At 42.9% G+C, this 18,817-nt stretch overlaps 1 protein-coding gene across 5 annotated transcripts in view; it reads right to left on the reverse strand.

Annotated features, from left to right (window-relative positions):
* The window catches only part of MAP4K4 (mitogen-activated protein kinase kinase kinase kinase 4), a 164,307-nt gene that overhangs the window by 74,225 nt on the left and 71,265 nt on the right, over positions 1–18,817 (reverse strand). For all 5 annotated transcript variants that reach the window (XM_041468402.1, XM_041468401.1, XM_041468400.1 and 2 more), the window contains exon 3: positions 12,159–12,215. In XM_041468402.1, the coding sequence (XP_041324336.1) occupies positions 12,159–12,215 (57 nt within the window). The remainder of the gene's footprint in view (positions 1–12,158; positions 12,216–18,817) is intronic.

Below are 18,817 nucleotides of genomic sequence, written 5' to 3' on the forward strand. Positions count from 1 at the left end.
AGGTGTGTGGATCTGGCGCTGAGTGATGTGGATCAGTGGTTTAGGGGTTACAGTGATAGTGCCAGGTGCGCAGCTGGACTGGAGGATCTTGTAGGTCTCTTCCAACGTCGGTGATTCTTTGATTCCATGATATTTTTAATATGTCAGAGTGGCAAATTATTAGATGCATCTTATGCAACAGTGTTAAGATGAGCACTGTTTCCCACAGCAAGGCCTGCTCTACGACCTTATACAGCTTAAGAACACTTTATTGACAAAGAAAATTTAAATCATGCCGATTTAAATAAATCATAACTAACTACTATGTGGAGGAAGAATGAGTGAAATTCATCACATTAGCAATGGTACCATCCAAGCACACACAGCAAGGGCAGGCTGGGCTTTTGAGTCTGGACTTGACTTAAAGAAAACACATGTCTTTTAGAGGTAGATCTACTTTGCTACCTGGATTAGTCCACTAAAGGGTTGTTTTCCTTTGCCATTCACTAACCAAAGCACCGTTTAACTCAGGGTTAATGAGGCTCTTTGCCTGCAAACATGGGGTATGATCCACCATTCAGTTCAGCTAAGCCAGCCTCCCACAGGTCACCAGGTCAGAGGCAGCTGGCATCACACATCCCTAGCACAGGTCTTCCGGCTCCACCACTGGAACTGAGCTTGCCACACAGTGATTCTTTGCTCTGCTATTATCCTGAACACCGGAATTCAGAATCACAAGGAATGTTATGGAAATCCTCCAAAGCAGAAAGTGAAGTAATTTCTAAGGCAAGCAAGGAGACTAAAAATAGCCTGTTACACAGTGGAAAGAATCAGAGGGTAGGGGAATCCCTGCAGAAGACCTTTAACTCCATTCTTTATTCCTAAATCTGCAGATTGGAGCACTACAAACAGTCCCTCAGAAGTCACTGTAGGTGGCTGAGAAAGATGCAGCCAAGATGTTGGAAAGGCATTGCAGCCAGCTTTCCTCCTGGATTTGCACTGCAAAGGGATGGCTCGGGGCTCCTCATGCAGCCTCACAACTGTAACCCTGTGGAGAAGCTGACTGCAGGCCAGCTCCCAGAAGCTGCCACTTCTGTTCCCTGTCCTGCATGGCCCCTCTCACCCACCCCCTGGCCAGCTTTAGTGGGGGCAAAAACAGTAGAAAGCTAATCTATATATATAATATATATATATATTTCCCTGCCAGTGGAGCACAAGATGGGACCTGATGGATTCTGGTGTAAGGGGAACTCAGAAGGGAAGAGAGGGAGGGCTGTCCCTGCAATAGCATCCAGACACCCAATTGTCTTTGTTGTATTGTAAAACAATTGTATCTCTATTGTGCCTCTAGAGAGAAGTACCCAGAAATGGGGAGACCATAGACACCTATGTCAGGAGGAAGATGGCATCCTGTTAACACAACAGGATGCCATCTGAACATTTACAAACAGAAAATGCAACTATTCCTCCTTTTTTCTCCTGCCAGTGAGAGAAATCCTTTCCCGAGTTTATACATAGTTTGTTTATATTTGTAGGCACAGAGAATGAGTTTGCATTTACATGCTGATCCATCCACTTTTACATGATCAGTGTCAACTCTTAAAATTTGTGCTGCAAATCAAGACTGGGCTAGGTACATTTCCCAAACTTTTTAATCAGAACTGGGAAGCAGCAGCAATTCTGACATAGGAACAGATATCTGCCCTCAGGGACTCAAATGTGAGTGCAGACTTGTTTGACCATGCAGCCCCCTGATCTATAAACCAGTGTGACTCTATTATTTTATAATCGATGCAAAGCTGCACATTTTAAAAATTGCTGTAAAGGAGTGTAGTAAGAGAAGCAGAAAGACAAATTCAGAATGAAAATCAACAACTTCATTTATAAAAATCATTTTGTCCCACAGGCTCAAAGGAAGGCAACTACAATAAAAGCTAGTGGAAAGGGAGCTGAGGTAAAATGTGCAAGAGACAACTAAAACCTTCTGTAATAATGCTGCCTTTGCATCAGTATTTCCACAGCAGTGACTCAGCAGCCCCAGCCAGGACAGGTTAGCACAGGGGGAGCCAAGCAGCCACCAGGATGCTCTCTCTCCCTGCTGCCTCTGGTTTCTCTGCCCAATTACATTTCCATTCAGTAAAATATTCCACATGAGAAAATTATTTTCAGGGATCATGGATGTTCTCCTTTCTTACTCTTTCAGGCAGAGCCACGGTGCTTAGTCAGGACAGTAAGAGCTATCCAAAGGTCTGTGGGCTGCTGTAGTTACACTAGGATTTCCACTTAGTTCTTACCACATCTAGAATTAAATGCTAAAACTCGGTTCAGGAAGAAGGTGCTACAGTAGAAAACATTCCTGCTGAAGAGAAACACTGCAGGAACACTTCATACACCAACCAACACACAAAAGCTGAGCTCACTTCTGGAACTGGCCCCTCCACCAGGCAGAGAGAGGGTCACTTGTGAAGGCACCCATCATCTTACAGAATGAGGTGCAAAAGAGAGCAGGCTATTGGAATTCCCACCTCCATCTTTTGCACCAGAGATGTTCTAAGTACAAAACTACCATTTTACCTGGTGGAATGTGAGGCAAAACACAACACCCACGGGCATGCTGTCCACACAGGAACAGCAGCACCTGATAGTTACTTGTTCACTTCTCACAGATTCATCTTTCAGAATGAAACACTGATGAAGCGCTCAAGAAATAAAGCCGGACATTAAAAACAATCAACTGGTAAACACCACAACAAAAAAAATATATACGTCTCTGTGGCCAGACTCCCATTGCTTTAATCGTGCTTGAAGCAGGGTCTTAGTAAGAGAGAGCAAGATTAAACCATGTGCTTATTATGAAGCACCAATCTTTGCAATTTAATGACAACACCTTTGCACTTCTGTCTAAAGCGTTCTCCGCACTTTATCTACTGTTTTCTGACAGAGAGACTACTTTCTATCTAGAGGTATGTACACAGGAGCCTTGTTGGAAAGGATCTGAGACATGGGCTCTGGAGACAAACAAATCTTCTCCTACGCTGATCAGCTGAACTAGTTTGCACAGCATCTTCAAGGCTCTTTCAACACCAGCTCAGCTGTGTGCTTTCCACTGCATATTTGGGCACAGGGGAAGCAGAACACTTTAGGCACTAGGGCAGTGTTTATTGTGGTTACAAACCAGCTTAAGAGTACAATGAATTACCAGGTCCTCGAGCATTAGCACTTGCTACCATAATCTCTAGATTCAGGAGCTGGGCTTTAAGACTCTGTTTTAGCCAACAATTGCATACAAAATCATTCAAACTGTGCCTTGCAAAAGAAGCATGTCAAGGGACTTAGAAACAACATTTTTGACTCATTAGATGTTGGAGAATAACACTGCTGTTTTATCTTTATATATACAAAAAGGCATGTTAAGAAAGGAGGGGAGAGAGAGAGATCACACAGGATAATCTCAAATGTACAGTACCAGATTTGTGGACTCATAAACTAAAGAAAGAACCAGAGGAGATTTAAAAATGCTTGAAAGTAGTTTCCATGGGCTACACTGCACAGAACTTTTTCCTTAAATAAAAATTAAGTGATCTACTTTCTCCTCATGATTTACTGCAAAACAGTGGCCACCTGACTGATAATGGAAGGTGGCTAAGGTCTGCCTACCATTTTCAAAGCAGAGGCTATAAATTTCAGCCCCTCCCTTCTCATGCAGCCTGCCAGTTTTCATATAACTTGTCAGGACTTTGTATCTCCGGAATTTCTCCTCCTCATTAAACTTGGCTGAAGTCAACCAGCAGATCCAAATGGTATTTGGTGGAAAAGAAGGCAGGACATGCTCAGTATCACCCAGAAGCCTCATTTCCTTAGGAAGTCAAGATAAAAATATGGAATGCTGCAGCAACAGGAGGAGCTCACAGGCAGGTGCAGTTTATAAAAATACAATTAAACACAGTCAAGAGAGATTACATTTCAAGCAGATATATCCCGTTTAATATAAACAGAGAATTAATTCCCCTGACTTTGATCCTAATGCCCAAGCCAGATTTTAAAGTGTATCTCTGAAAGATAGCAGCTTGTACTGGACCTGGGATCTTCTGGTTTCCTATGCAGACAGGAAGAATACTCAGCAGACCCGAGTTCAGCCTAGAAACCTGCTAAAATGAAAGCACAATGCTCTGTCACAATCCTTATTGGTTTCACTCTGCCCAAACTGGCAAGAGTACACATGCTCTAACACTGTATTGACAGGGTTGCCTTGTTATCCTTGAGCAGACAGTATGTCTGACTCACTGGGGGTAAATTGAGCTGTGCTGTGTCTGATAGAAATGATAAAAAATGCAGCCCTGTACTTTTTGCTATTATCTGCACACAAAACATTTGTTTCCCATCAGAACTCGAACCTCATTAGACAGCTGAGACAATCAGAGCTCAGCACTGGGGAAGGCAGCAGCAAATCACCTGCACTGAGGCCACCTGCACAAACACTCCTCTCAGCTCATAAGAAATGCTCCATCACTAGAATTTGCACAGGTTATTATTGCTCAAATTCATGTTAGAGCAGGTATGACCTGTAGGTGAAATATCTCAACTGTGAAAGCATCTGCATGCTACCCACATTAATACTAACAGTGGTGAAGGCTCAGAGTCCAGGACACAGACTGATGCTAGCAGTCATTTGTATACCTATGAAATCACATGTCATTAGTGACCTCTTTGTCACTGCTAACAACAGGACCTCAGATGATTGTAGGCAGCAAGCCTAGTCACTGCTAACAACAGGACTTCAGATGATTGTAGGCAGCAAGCCTAATGACTGAAGAAAAACAGGCACAGTATTACAGCTTAAATGCATGAGTACTGCCCCCCTGGACAGGTAACAGATGTCAAAGAGTTCACCGAGATGACTTACTCTTTCTTTCTCAGTGTGTCACTGCAGCTGCACCATCAGACCAAAGGAAAGAAATTTTTAACAAGTCCAGACTTGTCCAAAGAGCTCAAGACTTGCAGAGAAATCTTCTCAATACGCAATCCTACCCTTCTGCCTATAGAAGTCAGCTGCAGGTATTTCCATTATGCTCCAATATAAAACATGTGTTCTCACATACTGATGAGCAATAAAAGATCTCGGTGCCATAGCTGAGGAGCATATCCTGAGCATAGTCTGCTGTGCTATAGCAGAGTGCTATCTGGTTCTCTTAAAGCCAGGTAGGCAAAATTCTAAAGCCATCTCTCTACAACACAGGAGATTCTTTTATGCTCCAAATTACAGCAAAGTTCCCTCTATGTGGCCATAACTTCAGGTTGTGTCATCTAAACTACATTTCAATTTACAGAGCACAGGTAAAACATTTTCTGCTAGACAGGAACCCTGCACATCAGACATAAGCATATAGATGAGGAGAAGGCAGAGGCGACACTGCCTTCTTTACATGTCATTCACACTGTGTTCCACAATCAGCTCTGAGCATGAAGCCACTGCCCAGCCTCAACCTGAAAAAGCCATGCAACAGGAATCCTGCTAAATGAGCACCATGAAGCCTTTACAGCTAAAGCTCTACTGCTGTTTAGAGGTGCTGCAATGGTGCCCTCAAGGATCTTCATGGCAAAAGGAACATATCTGTTTCTTTCAGCCTTGAAACAGTCAGGTTTCCAAAACAAGCTTGTTAAAATACATAGAGAGGTATGCCCACAAGGACAACTGAGACAGGCTGTGCATGCAAACTGTCTTCCTCTCAGGTGGAAATCTTGCATAAGGAGAAAACATATGTTGAAATAAGCATAGAGAAACAAGCATGTATGAATGTTTTACATCCATTTTCTTCCCTCTCCTTTGGCAATTTTTCCCCTCACATAGTATCAGTACAAAGTTGCTCTTCACAGGGACACAGTAATGCAGAGGCTTAGTGCTCAACATCAGCTCTCTCCAGCAGTATAATTTCCCAAGCTGCTTGGTAAGAGCCACAGCTTTTTCCCCCGATTTCAAACTGCCTGTGAAGCTCCCTAGTCAGTCTCCTTGCAACTGTATCAAACCAGACATCCTCCCCTTTCCAAACAAGCTCCTTCAGCCTGACAATCTTGCTAACCCCTGAATAATCAGATGAAGAGAGTGGAAGTTTGCCCTTTATCCAAACTGGTGCCAGCACTGCTCCAGGAAATTTCTTGGGTTGAGTCCAGAAACTGAAGCTCTGACTTAAACCAGGTGTTAGATGTGTCTGCCTTGCTGGGAGATAAAGTCACTGCGCCTTGTAATGACAAAAGGCTTTCTGGAGTTAAATGTCATTCTACTCTGTTAGAACTATGAGCTGGCAATCCAAGAAATTTCCCAGCCACCCAAGGGCAGGGGTGTTGTGACATGTCTGGCACCCCTGCAAGGCTCTATGTCCTGCCCTCGCCCTGAAGATGGACAGGACCACCTCTGCCTGACCCAAACAGGAGTCTTGCAGAAAAAAGGCAGCATGGAGCTGCTGCAGAGCCCCGTCCCACACAGGCATCAGCACCCAGGGCTGAACCTCCTGGCATCAGGTCCATGGAACAGCAAGGGGGAAGACCTGTGCCAAGCTGCAGGGCGAGGGCATGAAACAGAGGTAGGTGAGGGATCTCAATTAAAGAAGGAAATAGTCAATTATACAAATGCTATGCAGTTCAACAAAGGCTGCCCTACTGGATGCAAGACTATCGTAGCTCTTTTTGACCTCCTCCAAAACCAGATGTTACAGCTCAAGGAACCACTCTGTCCAGCTCTGCTTTTCTCTGAACTGTAATATATAATTCCCAGCAACATTTTTTTTTTTTCCCCTTAACCTAATCCCAAGAAGAGATCAGAGGTTAATCAGTTTCAGGAGAACTGGACAGCAGGGCTGTCAAGATTGTAAATAGCTTTCAATTTTTTTTCTTTTCCACAGAACAATTCTTTATTTTGCCAGGTAACTGTTTAACCAAAGACTGCAAAATGTTGTGCAGACTAATAGCAAGCAATCTCTCATTTCAGGACAAGCAAGCAGAGTGCCAGTACTCTCCATGGAACAAACTGGATTTTTAGGTCACTTATCCATTTTCCCCAATTCACATTAAGGAGAAGTGATTCCTATGAAACACTGGAAGACCAGACTTTTGGTAACTCTAGTGACTTTAGGTTTACTTTGTGGCTGTACTCACAGTAAGTACAGCCACGGACTGGTACACAAGTACTTTATCAGGCAGCTGCACTAAGCCAGATCAAGCCAGGTAAAGCACTTTATTCATATCTCTACACTAAAAGGATGGCCCTTATTCAGCTTCTCCAGGCTGGCTTGACCCAGTTCTGTTGCACTGGGCCACAAGGATCTGTATTTCCCAATCCTCCAGAGTGAGACATCAACTTTTTTTATTTTTCCCCCCTTCAAATAGATCAAAATCCATGCATTGTCTTTGAGTTTTCATGGGGAAAAAAGGAACATCCATAATAGTGCACACTTTCGGTTTGGTTTATTATGTCATTTTCCCCTCATTTTGTCTGCTAGTTTATGTAGGAACCTATATTTTTATTTAACAGCAGTTTTTCTGCAGACTGCTTTGCGGTGTCCTATGGAAAATGGACAAATTATCCATATGATTGAAGTTTTTGTAGTTTATCTTATGGCCATGTAGGCCATAAGATACAGACTCACAACAATCAAAGTGACTTTCCTACTGCAACAGATATAAGCAGTCAACAGAGTACGGAAGATGGCAATGAGTAACTCAGGGAACCTTTCCTGTCTAGATACGGGAGATGTGCCATGTTTCTCTGCAGGCGTGGAGGCTTTGGTCTGAGGTTGTTAATTTTTCTGCAGAGGACACATAGAAACATCAAGACAGGCAAGCACTAAAAGCAATCCAACTTCTTTCATAAATCAGCAGGATACAGTATCCAGTTGTTTACTTAGCATAATTTTACACAGACTAGATGGAACAAGTCATGAAACACTGGGCACAAGAGCTGAGAAATGCTGCTATTAAAAAAGGCATGCGGAAAACTTTCCCAAGGGATGCCAAGAGTGTGTGTGGGAAGAGGTGGGAGGAAGAAGCAGCAGCGTCAGGGGTTATAACAAACAGAAGAGAAGCAATTGTGTTTTTCCCTCAAAATCAGTTACTAAACTTCTCAAAGAGAAAAGCATTGCTGGAAGCGGAACACAGGAGCGACCCTGGAAACAACCGTGCAGCTGCAAGGAAAGGCTCCCAAGCAGTTAAAGCAGAGTCAAGCTTTAGGGTGTAATGCAAGTTTAACAGCTTGGATGCAGGCAGATTTGCCAAGTTCGCTTTGCTAAGGTTTTAAATGCTATTTGCTTCACAAGAAAACAGATTCTTGTAAGTAAACAGGGACTGAAAAATCTTAGGAGTCATGGCAATCTTACGATCATGGCAACCTAACAGTATGGTCAGTGAGTGGAAGGGATCAACATGGACTGAACACTGCCTTCTCCAAACCAGTGTCACAAAAGGAACAGAGACCTTACAATAGAAAGATTAACGACTGACTACATATAATGCCTCCCTCACAACAAGCATGCAGCATGAGATTCATCCTACATATGCAGATTTTGTAAAACAATTTTTAAAGCCTGCATATGCCGATAGCTTGCACTGTTCCCCTTTTACAGTCATTGGACTCACTCGCATAAGAAGAAGAATAGCTTTCCATTGATGAAAACTGGTGGGGTTTTTGGTTTTATTTGTTCTACGCTCCAGTGAAATTTTTTCAGCACTCCAGTGAGATTTTTTTCAGCCTACATGCACTGCAGCTTTGCCGTTCAAAAGTGAAAAGATGACCTACCTGTGCACCATTCTGTAGTGATACCTATAGATCTTTAGGTCTTACAGCTCCATTAGTGCTTGCTTTAGTGCTGTAGATCTAAAGATCAGTAAAGATCCAGTCTTCTAAGTATTTTCCTTATTTGTTTAGAAAGGAGGAAAGTAGAAGAGGCAGGGAGGTTTTATGCACATCAACATCCCCCAGTGTTTCAGGCAGCAGAACTAACTAGTCATAATTTATTCAAAGATCAAGCTGATAGGCTTCAGCCCACCTCCTCTTCTCTCATCCTTGCCACCATTCTTTTCAAAATTAAAATCTAAAGAGAAAACCACAAGAAAAGATGAGAAGGATGAAGAGCGTTTCCACAGCGCCATGTGCACTACAGAACTGTAATATTTCTTCCAATGCCTCGAGTCAGAGGTTATAATACCTCATTTTCTTCATGCCAACCAAAACATTTTAAGGAAAGCCTTCACTCTTGACTTTGACATCCCTCCTGTGCGGATGATCAAAGCTTTACAGCCCAGAACTGACATAACATCACTGATCCTGAGCAACGTGTGAATTGCAGAATCATGGCCTTGAAAACTGAAAATCTGGGGTGTGCCCACAGAGCATGCCAATACATTAGGTTTTCTAATTTGTTAAACATTTGGCAAAACAAGCACTGGATCAGAGGTATCCCAGAAGAAAGGAAGTCTTGTGTCTGTTCTCAGTTCAGGTTTGTCAGAATAATCAGATATCCCCCATGGCACCGCTTGAATTTAAGGAGAAAGGCATAGCACTGCCAATAAAACGTGCACACAGGCACAAATCACCTACAGCTTCAAGCAACCACTCATCAGAAAACCACAATTTCAGTTTTGTGAAAGTTTCCACTCAAGCCTCTTTCTCCATGGGCATGGATACGGTATTACCATTAGCAGTTCATCTAACTGTAGCTCTTAAAGCAGGCAGTGAAGGTGAATTTGTGGCTGTGGTTCCCTCAGCATTTCTTCTGGAACAGTGCCAAGGGTGGAAGTCACTGCCCTCTCTGTCCCTATGTTCACTCCTCCCACTGTCCCCATAAGCTGTGGCATGCTAGGACCAGGATGGACCTGCATTTTTTGCCAGCAAAGGAGGTGTTCATGAAACAAACCCTTGAGGAACTGAAGCTATGGCTTGGGGATATGGCTATCTCCAGCAGAAATATCAGTTTGAGCTACTGTCCCTTCTCCCTGATGGCCAGCAGTGTATCTTTTCCAGTCTCATGCCACCTTCTTCATAGCAACCACATTAGAGTTTGCAACATCATGTGCTGAACTCATGAACCAATCCAGGTTATAAATAACCAGACGAAGGAGAGGAGTAAGGGTATTTTAAAACTGGAACCAGAGCCTGTTCACTGATCCAGGTCATCACCTAACCCCAAGGCAGCTGTGCCGGCACAAGTGTTGGGAAACAGGCAAGGAACCAGCGAGCAAGGCTGGGCAAGAACATCCTACAGCCACATCTGCCACTGAGAAAATGGTACATGCAACAGTATCACCCATGCCTGGTGTTCAAAAGTGGAGCTGAGTTAGTACAACTTGGAAGAATTTACACATTTTTAGTCTCTGTGAGCTCTTTTCTTTGAAGCAAAAACACATGAGCTCCATTGGTAGGAATGACAATGCTTTTAAGCCGCATGGGGCTAGCTAACATCTCCAAACTCCTCCCTCTGACTACCCTGCATCCCCTAAAAAAGCATTGCACTTATGACATAAAAGACAGTGCCAATATACAACTTGCTTTACAAAACTAGACAAAAATTACAGTAAGTTTCAAAACTTATTCCTGCAATATGAGTGTAGCCATACTACAGACACAGCAAAGACAGCATTTTTCAACTGTCTTCCTTTTTCTGCGCAACCTTTCTGTTACAACTGTTTGTGATTAATACATGCTATTAAAAACAGAGGGAGTGTGAAACAGAGCCAATCTGAGTATTATAGAAGAAGCCATTGTCATGCACAGTCCAGCAAGCTGCCCTGTGTAAAACTGTTGCACAGATGAAAACATTTGCTGTGCAAAGAACATTCACTGTGTGTCAATGTATCTTCATTCTTCTTCGGTTTCTCTGCTTGTTAACTGCAGCAAAAAAAGCATTGCCTCCTCATGAAGGCAGCCTTTGAAAAACTTCAGCTGAAAATTGATCTTTATCAAGCCATCTAACAAAAAAGGGAATATCTACCTGTTGGCAGACACAACAGCTGAAGTTAGAGAGCAACAGTCACACTGCCCATCACTCACTAGAGATTCAGAGATGAGACTGAAGCCCTATCAGTTGACCTAACTCTGTCTCTTTGTTTTCCTCCTCTCCTGCCTGTTTACCCATTACACCCCACCACCCACCTAGGACCTTGTGTCCAAGGCCATTTTTACTTGTTGCACCTACAGCCACGCTAAGCTATAAAATATTTTGCAGCAATATCCTTGCAGATGTTTTGCTTGCTATAACCATCTTGGCCAAAGACCCCCTGCTCTGTACAATGTACATGCATTAATGTAAGTATTCCCCCTGTGTAAGATTGAGGAGCTCAGAAGAATATGACAGTTTGAAAAGGCACAATCTCTCTACAGAAGAGCAGTACCAGTCAAGTTTTGCAGCTATCACATGGGAGTGTCTCATTTGATTTTAAACTGGAAGCTGTTAATTTGTGAATGGAACTCTACATACCACAAATAGAGTAACAGGGAGAAGCCCATGCTTTTCTTCATCTGTTTTGAAAACTTAATTTAAACTGATTGCTTTTTGAACAGCATAAACTGCAAGATGCCCAAGGATTCAAATACAGGCATATATTTTTTATTTCTTTGAGTGGGTTAATTTCCCTCTTTCCCTTCTAAAGCTCCACAGTAAATCCCCATGGGTCAGTTACTATAACTACTTTACATTGCTGAATTCTGTTAGCAATCTGCTCATCATTCCTCCAGATGTTTCTGCTTTTAGGCTTCTTGGAACTACAAGGGACTCATTCCTTTGAATAAACATATGCCCTTTGTAGGCTGCAGATGTACCAGGGAGAACACTGTCCTCTACACCACCGCACCTTCTTTTTTGGTAAAACCAAAATGATACTTTTCCGAGAAAACAACTGGGAAGCAAGCAATCTGAACTTTTTCCCCCTCTTCTAAGAAATTTCTGAAAAGAGAGTGCTACATGCACCCATATGCCCTGGGACTGGACAATGCAATTTGTGGAGGCCAAACGCCCCAGCACACAGGCACACAGAAATCTCAGGCAGATGGACTGGAGAGGTCAGGTCCTGCAAGCAGAGAGCAAACATTCACATGCAGAGACCATGCCTTTCAACGGAAATATGATGTAAACCCTATACCATCTCATTATTAAGTTTTACACGTTGCTAATAAAGCAGAAGGTTCTTCTACTCACCTCAGTAACATCCATGACTTTGATGGCTGCCAGCTGACCCGTTTTGACATGGCGACCCTGAGTAAGACAGAGAGAGAACAGTCAGCACCAGCATCTCACCCATCCCTTCAGCTTACACAGAGCAAAACACTTGGACAAGAGTTCTAGTCACTGGGTTTTCCCCAGCAATGCTGGACCCTTCTGATACTTCCTAGGAAATACCACAAATACTCTAGATGGCTAAAACAACAATAACACATTTAAAGTGTTCCTCTTCAAATTTTAGTAGCCATTTTTCTCCACATTAAAATGATGATTATCAAGTACAAACAGGTTATATTCACAGCTTCCCTTCTGTTTACTTTAGCAAAGCTCATCGTCAGCAATGATAGTTTATTAACACGCCAGAATAAATTCCACATGTTGCATGTTTTATTCATATGAACCAATACCTAGTACGTAGGTGATATATTACATGCTTTTCCTAGTAAGCATGGTTAGCCCATGATTAGGGCTTTCTCACTGATTTGGTCTTTCCAAGTAAAAGAAGTGGGGTTTCTGCAAGGGATGCGTCAGACCTGCAAGAGCTCTCTTTGCTTGTCCCACAGTGGCTAGACAAGAACAAAACGTCACCTCCCTTCAGCTACACCACAGTAAGGGTACAGTTTCTCAGTACAGCTGGAGCTGACTTAATAGATCCCAGCTCCTGCAGCAGGAGCTCCTACCCTTCCTTCCTCTGCCTCCTTCCAGCCTCCTGTCACATATTTCTCCCAGGAGCACTGAGCTCCTTCTGGCACTCATTGTATCATATGATAAGCTGATTGAGATCACTAAAATGGCAGAAAGTTAACACGGAAAAAGCAAACTGTGGGGTGGGGCAGGGGATTGCAGTCCAGGAAATTAAACTGGTTTGTTCTGCAGTGAAAACAGAGCTGGAGCCAGCAGGATGCAGATCACAGGGCTGGGAGGCAGAGCATGGCAGGCCCCTCCAGCTCTGGTGGGCTGTAACTTGCCTCAGCTGACTTCTAACAAAAGCCTTTTTCTCTCCAGTGTATGTTTACATGAGGTAGAGACATCAATTAGCTGTTGTGTACTTTTTTCTAAACAGGCACTTAGAAATGGTCCCAATATTGGTGTTTTCCAGCTCTCCACTTAACACTCAGCAGTGTAACACCCAGCAGTCCATCCTAAACCAGCCAAACAGCTCAGTCTCCCAACCACTTTCCCAGGCACCACCTCCAAAGGTTCTTATCTGCATCAGTCAAGCTCTCTAGCAACAGGTATGCCCAATGAATGTCTTCACTTTTATCACAAATAATGGTAAGAACACAACTGAACATTTAACTCAAGTCACAGTTCCTTCATTTCTCTCCTCACCAGTTTCTGAGTTTCCTAGGCAGAAACCTATATGATGGACATTAAGTGTATTTTTTGCCTGGACTAACCTCTTTACAGGGTCTTTTGAGACTGGCACCCCACAACTGAAGCACCCCAAACCACCAATCTCTTTAGAGAAATCCTGACCCTTTCACACCTTATGATGCCCTCCATGGAGGCAATGGCCAGGCATTGCTGGTGCATTCAAAAGGACAAAATGCTGCAGAATTCATTGCCTCAGCTTTCTTTCACAACTCTTCTTGTGCTTCACTCTCCCCCTTACTAACCAATCCACGTGCTTTCTATAAATACATTACTGAGCTCAGGCTTTTGCTTGCTCTGTAAACTGGCTTTACCACAGGCATTTCTTTTTACAGCTTGGTCTCAAGCTGGTTTTGATTTTAAAACAAAGTTAGGGGTCGTAACGTGTGCAGTAGCCAACACTGACCTCACCTTGACCTTACTACTTCTTGAACCGAAGTCTTTCAGCAAGCCCAGGAGAGTTCCAACTCCAATTTCCCACCCTGGAGCTCTGCCTAATGACAAAAGCCTGTGGTCTTCTCCTCAAGACTTGTCATCACACAAGGAAGGAGGGGAAAATGGCTTACACTGAGGTGGAAAAATGCCTGCTCTCAGCTCTGCCCCCATTTTCCACAGCTTTGTTAAAGGAATGTGAAAGCCCAAGGACATGGGAAGTACAGTTTTAGGTACAAAAAGAATATGCTAAAGATAACAGAGAAACAAAGATATCTCTGAAGAAAAAACCCTCACAACACTAAGGAGGTCTGAAGAGAGAAACTTTTTTTTAAAAAGCAGTGAAATACAGTTCCCCATTCACTCTGCAGCAAAGTGGAGGTGCTAAAACGGTGGTAGAATATACTCAAGCAAAAAATGTGGCATGCAGAAGAGCAAAGTAGCAGGACAGGATGCCATTTTCATGGAATTTTTACTTTATTTGTCTTTTTAAATCTACTAACTACTGGTGGGCTTGCTATTTCCAGAGAGACACCTAAAATTTCCCAGTGCTCGACTTCACAGCTTTTCTGAAGTCAGTGTTCCTCCCTGTGAGACTGGCCCACTCAGGATGACTAATGTGCACCAGCCCTACCATACTTCCCCTGCAGCTTTACGGGATCCTGCTGGTGCCTCCACGAGTGTCCCTATGAAAACTGGGGCCAGCTACAGCAGAACACAGCCACTGCTCATGTTTCACTTTGCTTCTTCTGGGAGAGGAAAAGCTTCTACATAACCCTCCTAAGGGACTGAAAGCAAGGGAACTGCAGAGTGTGGGAAGTGTGGTCTGCACAGTATCCCAGACCAAATTTAAACCCTGGTCACTTCAGAATATTGTTTAAAATTACTCCAAATACCCTTTTCATAATGTATGGAGCACTCATACTCTAAAAATCTACAACATATGGGGAGGAGGAGGGATGGCCTGCATGACATTAATTTATATGGGAGAGGTAAAAACGACATTTGAAGCCACATTCTTTTCATTAAAAATATTTTCAGAGGGCGGGAAAAAAACAAACACCACAGCACAGCATATAAGTATGAGCAGAGCATTTGTTTGTTTGTTTATTTGCTTAACAGCTCTGCTCAAGAACAGACCTGTCAAACTATTAGCATGCTGGTATAATTTTGTTTGCAACATAAAATGGCTAAGCATTCCCATTTTGGAAACCAATCGTCAGATTTTCACGGCCAGCTTTTGCTTCGGAAAAATTTGTCAGTGTTAAAGAGAGTAATAATAAAATTGCAATGTGGTTGAATGTGAAGAAAAAACGGCAGAAGTCATAGATAGGAGAAACCCTCTGAACTCAATCTCCTGGGATTAAAATTTATTCAAATTCTGCTCACAGGGCACACTTTACAAACACAGTAACCATCAAGGCTCCATCCAGACACCCCATCTCAGCAACACCTCTCCACTGGGATAAGGTTTTTCATGCAGAATGAGGCCTCTGCTTTAGTGCAGTGTGGACACATGGCCCCTCAGGGCATGCAGGCGTCCCCATCCCCATAGCAAGGCAGAGCTTCTTGTAGCTTTGTTTCTCCAGGCAAATTGTTGGCAATTACCATCTAGATATCTGAAAAGCTCTGCAATATTGCAAAATGCAACCCATGCTAACTGAAAACAGCAGTTTCTTAAAATATTGCTAGGCGCCAAATATCAGAGGCTGAGGATCACAAGATACTGTCCCACAGCCAGAACGTTGTGCGGATATGAAACGTGCAATGAAGACAACAGCAACCTAGAAGGATCTTTCTAAGCATAAGGTGACTGTCTCCAGAGGCCGAGGAAGCTGCAGAGGTTTCTTCAGATAGTGGCAGCAACAGGTAGAAAAGGCTACGTCATCCTGGGAGTGAGAGTTTGCCTCTTACTGGGTTTCAGCATGGGAACCACTAGAAAACATCAGCACTGTCAGCTGGTCCCCATGGAAATGAGCCTGCCAACACATTCCCTTCATTTAGGCCACATTAAGATGTTATTCACCAAAATTTCTGAACTACTTCTTGTTTCTTACACATTCTCCCCACTTTTCTCTCCCTCATTTCATGGTTCTATTCATATTAAAGCACTTGCTTTATCCTCCCAAGGAAGCAGCCTAAGAATATTTTTAAGAGTGCTACTTGTACCACTGCATTTTTAAATGGCCTGTTGGGATGAGCAAGTCAATGGAATTGAGACTGCCAACCTCAAATCTTGTCTTCTTTCTTCTCATACAGATGACTGTAAGTTCATATACATAGAGCTGTAGTTCTCATCAACACAGCAATACTGCAGCATTTAACTGGATCTTAAACTGAATCCACTACTTAAGCACATTCCTAGTCATGTCTGAGAGCAATATGGTGTTTATTTCTCATCTCAGTGGGCTTTATGCATGTTGAAAAGCAGAGGGGCAAGGGGAATCCGTAGTAGACTGCCAAGATCTGCAGAACATTATAAATTTCAAGTCTTCCCACGCCCTCCAAGTCAGTTAATACACCTACTTCTTGCCTCTTTCTTCCTTTGCACAACAGTTATTACTGTAAAATTTTTAGTTTAGAAAGGTTCAAAGGCAAGTGGTGTTATGTGCTGTTTTTCATGGTGCTCTTTTTCTCTTGTGCCTTAATGTTATCAAAGAACTATGCAAATTAAGTGCAAAAAATGTTCCATCAGCTAATTCACCTCTTTTCCCCACATCATCCCCCCCGCCAATGACCCAAGATATTAATGTCACAGTAATGTATTCTCCTACTAACACAGTTTCAGACCTGTGTATTAACATGCCTCTGGGAGACCGTTCCTGGAAGCTTGCTCCCCAGCTAAATGGCATGGAAGCAGCACATGGGGCAACATCACACATTAAGGAAGGAATGCACCATTTGTGACTCATTACTTTCAAGTTGGGATTATCCTGTGCACTGTACACAATTAAGTCTTTGGTAAACTTCTCCCAGCTCCCAGTATTCTATGCTGACAGTTGTAAAAAGAGGAGGAATTGATTTGAAACAAACAAACTACTAATCCAATTTCAGTTGCCACACTGCACACAGAAGCAGCAGATTTAGACATGCCATCAAGTGAAAATACCAAGTACCACCTCTTAGTAGTGAGTGCTGTACAATGCCCCGATGGCAAACGTAACTTTCCATTTCACTTCTCATTCAGTTGACTCTTAACTCCTACCAGCCTGAGGCAACAGGCCATGAAGCAATACTCTGGTATTGGGTTGCACGCCCCAGTGCAATAAATGATAATTTATTATTCCAAGGCAAGTTTACCATCAGCTCTTTCTGTCACTCGGCAACATAGAAAGCTGTAGACTGATCAACTTTGCATTGTGAAAACTTGGACTCTACGTGGCATTTCTTTCCAGCCCCTGAAAAGATCAGGTCTACCCTGTGAAAAGCATTGGGAGTAGTGCTTGTGGAGGAAACAGAACATATTTTTGACAGGCAAAAAGACAGAATGGCACAAAGTGAAAACAACCTCCCTGAGCAAAACCAAAAACTTTAATAATAAATAAATAAGAGTGTTCTTAAGCAAAAAGTCTACCTAACTGCATTTGTAGCCAAAATTATGCTGTTTCTACTGATATAGCATTCTAGTAATCATACGTTCCAGCAATGGAGATGAATTTGTAAACAAAAAGGATCATGTTTATCTGGCATGAAAAGTACTTGTAGCATAAAAATGAGCAAAAAAACCTGAGTACAAAAACCTGGAAAATCACTGCAGAAATACATCCTGTTAGATGACTTCTAAACCCAAACCAACCAGAGCTGCTAAAGACTGTCACTGTTTAAATCAAAGACAGGACAGAGCTCTTGTGTTTTCCTTCTGTCTAAATCTTGACATCAAATGCCTGGAAAGTAAAACAGAAAACAACATACTCTCTATCCTGCATTTGATATCCACAGACTCACTAGCCGCCTATTGAAGAAATAATAATGACAATTTACTCATGCATACTGCTGCATTCTGTGAAATAATGCACAGAAGGATACACAGTTATTATCAGTTTTATTCTTCTGGGGATGGAGTGAAAAGATGTTTCCCACTAGGAAGGAAAAAAGAGAGTTCTATTCACTGATTTTTCACTTTGATTCCTAGTTTTGTGGTAGCTTTCCCACTGTGAAAGATGCTGGATATACATTATCAGAGGCATTTCCTTCTCCCAAACAGCTCATTGCCTAAATAGGAAGAAAAGAAAGGGGAGGGGGGAGTAAGGATGGTGGGAAAAGCATGGCAAAAAGCCACAATCTAACTTTCCCAGGATAACAACAGGTCGGTCAACTGCAGAGCTCAGTCAGAAGGCATCTCTGCTGACTCCCAGCACACTGCCCAGCAGCCCACCTCCCTCATCACACCCACCAGCAGGAGATGCTTTGGTCTGATGGGAGAAGACAGAAAGAGAACTGCAAAGGCAGACAGTTCTCTTGACAATTCACCTGGAAAACAACACCAATTCCCCAAGGAGCTTTGAAAGATTTGCCTGAGGCCTGACTTCATGCTGGTTTCAGTTCACAGCCACTGAAACACTTCACCTGGCAATAGATTAAAAAAGATAGCAAGAGAAGGGGATGTTACAGGGGAAGGGGGAGGGTAAGAGGAGTGCAGCTGTGCCCTTTAAGACTATGGATGGTCCTTTGTTAATCCAGTCATGTCAACTGCAGTCCATTCAGCCAAACGGGATCCCTTCAAGACTGCACATTTCCTGGCTCAAACGGGACAGAACATTCCCTTACCAAGTGAAGGCTACAGATTTTCCTGTTTTTCATTCCTCAAATACCGAGCAGGAAAGGCTGGC

The sequence above is a fragment of the Pyrgilauda ruficollis genome, unplaced genomic scaffold (genome assembly GCF_017590135.1).
Source record: "Pyrgilauda ruficollis isolate IOZ18807 unplaced genomic scaffold, ASM1759013v1 scaffold22, whole genome shotgun sequence".
In the NCBI taxonomy this organism is placed as follows: domain Eukaryota; kingdom Metazoa; phylum Chordata; class Aves; order Passeriformes; family Passeridae; genus Pyrgilauda; species Pyrgilauda ruficollis.